General features: G+C 38.4%; 1 protein-coding gene across 1 annotated transcript; it reads right to left on the bottom strand.

Moving 5' to 3' along the window:
* Window positions 1-1,058: 1,058 nt before the first annotated feature.
* On the bottom strand, window positions 1,059-3,462 carry LOC149246113 (uncharacterized). Its single transcript, XM_089457826.1, has 2 exons — window positions 3,189-3,462; window positions 1,059-2,203 (listed from the first exon to the last, which is right to left on the bottom strand). Exons 1-2 carry the CDS (start codon window positions 3,231-3,233, stop codon window positions 1,445-1,447), a joined length of 804 nt encoding a protein of 267 aa, XP_089313952.1. The 5' UTR covers window positions 3,234-3,462; the 3' UTR covers window positions 1,059-1,444.
* Between the last annotated feature and the right edge of the window lie 652 nt (window positions 3,463-4,114).

Below are 4,114 nucleotides of genomic sequence, written 5' to 3'. Positions count from 1 at the left end.
GGGAGCATCCAAGGAACGCTTAGGGAGGAGCACACTCTTTGGTTTTAGAGTGTCCTCGGGAGTACCATGCTCTTGAATGGGCAGGTAGGATGCCCTAAAGGTCTAGAGTGCTCCCCTGGACTTTGGGATCCTGCTCTCAAGGGCATTCCCTAAGTGCTTCCGCTCATAACGCAATTTTAGGGGCCAAAGCGAGTTTGGGTGGGGTGGGGTGGGGTGGGGGAATGCTACCTGCAACTCTATATCAGCTCCCAGATTTTAGGAGTCCACTCCCTGGGCACTCCCTAAGCACTGACACTCAGAGCACGGTACTAGTGGCTGAAGAGGTGGGGAGGGACACTTCCTACAACTATGTTCTGTGCACTAATTTATTTGAATGCTTTCTCACAAAGCTGTGAGAAAATGAAAACAAGTTTCAAAATCCATGAAAAAAAGAGAAAATGAAAACAAGTTTCAAAATCCATGAAAAAAAAGACAAACAATGGGCGATTAATGAGGATGCTCATTCATTCCATGCCATTATCTCAGAACATGGCAACCAAGCTCACATTCAGCTGGAAACATGCATTCTATGCAGGAATTCATCCGTGTATTTCATCCCAGATATTTAAGCAAATGAAAACAAGCTTTAGAACTTATACACTATTAAAATCCAACATAGCTTTATAAACAGCATTAAATATCTGGTTGACTTTAGCTCTACGATCAGTAACAAATTTCATCTGAGCTTTATTTGACATTTCCTGTCCAAGAAATAAAATGAAGTCCCATAGTATCTTTGTTGGAAATGCTCATATTATTGACAATCTCTTCTGTTTTATTTGGTAAAGTTCCAGACTTATGAGATGGATAATCATGCAACACACAGAGTACAAATGAAGCTGTAACAATCATATCAAATACATAATATAAATAATCACGTGAATTGCATAAAGAAATATAAAAATAGAAGACAATCCAATAAAATATATATTGTTTTATTTCAATCACTACATTTACATTTTACTTACATAAGCTGATAAAAAAGCCTATCTCGTGAATTGCATAAAGAAATATACAAATAGAAGACAATCCAATCAAATATATATTGTTTTACTTCAATCACTACATTTACAGTTTACTTACATAAGCTGATAAAAAAGCCTATCTCACACTGAGCCATAAAATCTACTCACTTGAGCAATTTATTTTTCCTGGATGCATTACGTCCCACCATGACAAGGTTGAGAGATATATCTCTCAAGGCCTAAAAATTTGTCTCACTATGAAGTTTTCAGGTCACAGGCAAAAATGAGGAAAAAACAACAAAGATAACCAGAATACATACATTGAATTACATAATGCCTATCCATGCTTATAGAAACAAAGTCCCTTCTAGATGTTCAAGCCCAGCGGCTCTCTTTTTTCCCTAGTCTGTTGGAAGTTTCAGCCTCCGCAGCAAAGGGCTTCAATCTGTTGTTTTGGATGGCTTTCCATTAGAAGATTTTCCACTGATGACATTCTTAAGCTTCTGCACAGATTGAATCATCTTGGATCCTACATTTTGGAAGATCTCCCCTGAACGGCGTGGTGAAGGCTTTTCTCCATCGCTTGTCTCATGAACCACTGTAGTTGGAACATCCTCTGTTTTGCTCTCATCTCCAGCTCCGGATCTGTGATCCACCGCCGGAACGGAAACCTCTCGAACCTCTGCAACATTGACCTCCTTCTCCCTATCAGCCTCAGCAGATTCAGATACATCTTTATTCAATTTCTCTTCTGCCAACAAATCGGAAGAATCCTTGTAGGCCACCTCTTCATTGGAGCATTCCTTCTCTACAACATCAGGGGTTTCTACTGCCTTCAAGGTTTCTTTCTCTATAGCCTCAGGGGCATCTTCAAAAGCATCCTCCTCTTTAGCCTTTGGAATTTCCTGCACCTTTGAAAATTCACTAGCTCTGTTGTCGTCAATCTCACGGGAATCTTGTTCCTTAAGGGTTTCAGTTTCTGCAACCTTGAGAGAATCTTGATCCTCGGGGATTTCAGTTTCTTCAATGACAACTTCACGAGTCTGTTGCTCGTCTGGGCTTTCATTTTCCTTGACCTCATGGGCTTTTTCTTCCTTCAAAATTTCCTTTTCTTCAGCCTCTGGAATAGAAGAGTCAAATTCTTTCGGTGCGTCTTCTATCTTCTCAATACTAAGATCCTCCATTTTTTTCTCAATAGACTGAAACATCAATCAAATAAACAAGACCATTAGCAACTCAATCGACAGGAACTAAACCTGCGTGTTTGACAACCAAGTACAAATTGAGCCTATGTAAGCACAGAATCCATCCTAATTGTTAAAACTTCATCGCATAGTAACTAGAATCGTGAGCATGGAAACCCTTGATTGCAAAGCTTGCACTGGGAACATCGCAATCATCCAAGGCCTTTCTACATTTTGTTCCTGGCCCAAACAATTTCTCTGCATCTCTAGGGCTACACCGTGGGGACAAGCACACGACTTAATCTATGACCAAAAAGGCAAACCAAAGGCATCCATCCATTCACCTAGCACCGAAACAAGAATCAATGAACTAACACTTTGGGGTCATTTTACAACTTCAAGCGGGTAAAAGTATGTTCTGATTTCAAAACCTATAATGGGGCATCTCAACAACAGTCAACTAAAAGAAATCCAGTAACTTAAGCTCCATGCTTCTTTACTGCCCAGAATAAAAGCAAGGATGCAACATTTGGGGATGATTTTACAACAAGAATACCTTATATCCAAAACCTATAATGGTCACCTACAAACACAGAGCAGGCATGATTCTCTTGGGTTACATGCAATCACGTGAACATCAGTAAGCTATCTTAGGAATCTATAGAAAAACTTAAGGTTTGAATCTAGTTGAATCCCTGGCATAAACATTCCTAAGCAAGATGCCAAGGGAATATATGCATTGATTCAATCCTTTCACTGTCTCATTTGTACACATGTTTACAAAACAAAAACCATGATCAGATTCAATCTATAATTTATATGATAAATGCCATAATCAATACCATGATTATGGAGCCACCGAGGTCACTAATCAAACTAAAACCAGAGGAACTTTCATAGTCCATGTAAAATCCAAGGCAGATAACAGAAAAAAGAAATTATACAAATAATGATCTCCCATGGAAGAAACACCAATAGATAGCAGTGCAAAATGACCCACCTCGTTCATGCTAGACTCAGAAGGTGTTGTTCTCTCAGTGGCCATGTTCTTGATGCTATATCAAAGAGAATGAAATGATGGTAGTTCAGAAAACAAATAAATCCTTACACAATAATGAATATTCAGATATTCTTGCAGATGGGTTCTGAAACTTGAAGAGATTTAGACTGTAAATAGCAACTGAATACCGATATTCTTGCAAAAGGGCTTATTTTTTAAAAAGGATAGAAATGGTCGGTGGTCTGCCCAGATGGATTTTTCAGGTCATTTTCTGGTTGGATGTTCAAAGACGGAGCAGCAAAGCCAATAGAAGGCCTTACTGGACCGTGTATGTTGGAGCACTGACACCTCATCATACACGTGTAAGCACATTTCAGAATCTAAATTTGGTAGTGTCTGTATGGTTTAATGTGGAGATTTGAGGACCGTTGGATTGAAATTGTATGAGACATGGTATTGTTTTAATGAAAGCCTTTTTGGGTTTCTGTTTTTTCGTTTACTGACAGCTTTAGAGAGTGGAACAGTAGACGTCGGCCATATGCGCCCCTTTCTTAACTACTAACTATTGAAGGACGTGCCTTGCACCACAAGTCTTGAGATTCTAAACGCTTTATCCTAACAATGCTACAGTAGTCGGCATGCTGACTAGACAGTGGGACCGCGAACAGAGCGTTGTTTTACAGCTTGCTTTCCCATGATATGATGAGGCTTATTATGGTGCCATTAGTGATTTACTGAGTATGACATAACAAAATATTGATTTAATACCTAGCGGTTAAATCTATTTATTTCTTCTAGATATTTGAATGTATTTTTTATTTTAATGGAAATTTATATATTTGAATTTCTTAATTTTAAAAAATAGCATTTTTTATATATTATATATAATTTTATAAAATTATAGTCTTAAGGGATAGCTTAATCAG

This window comes from Pinus tabuliformis, chromosome 7 (genome assembly GCF_031772625.1).
Source record: "Pinus tabuliformis cultivar Carrire ecotype Pingquan chromosome 7, CPIR1, whole genome shotgun sequence".
In the NCBI taxonomy this organism is placed as follows: Eukaryota; Viridiplantae; Streptophyta; class Pinopsida; order Pinales; family Pinaceae; genus Pinus; species Pinus tabuliformis.
This window is presented reverse-complemented; position numbering and strand designations above follow the sequence as displayed.

Coding starts and splice junctions, on each gene's coding strand:
- LOC149246113 (XM_089457826.1), bottom strand. CDS start 3,233: ATGGCCACTGAGAGAACAACACCTTCTGAGTCTAGCATGAACGAG. Junction 2,204..3,188: donor CTGAGTCTAGCATGAACGAG/GTGGGTCATTTT, acceptor TTGATGTTTCAG/TCTATTGAGAAAAAAATGGA.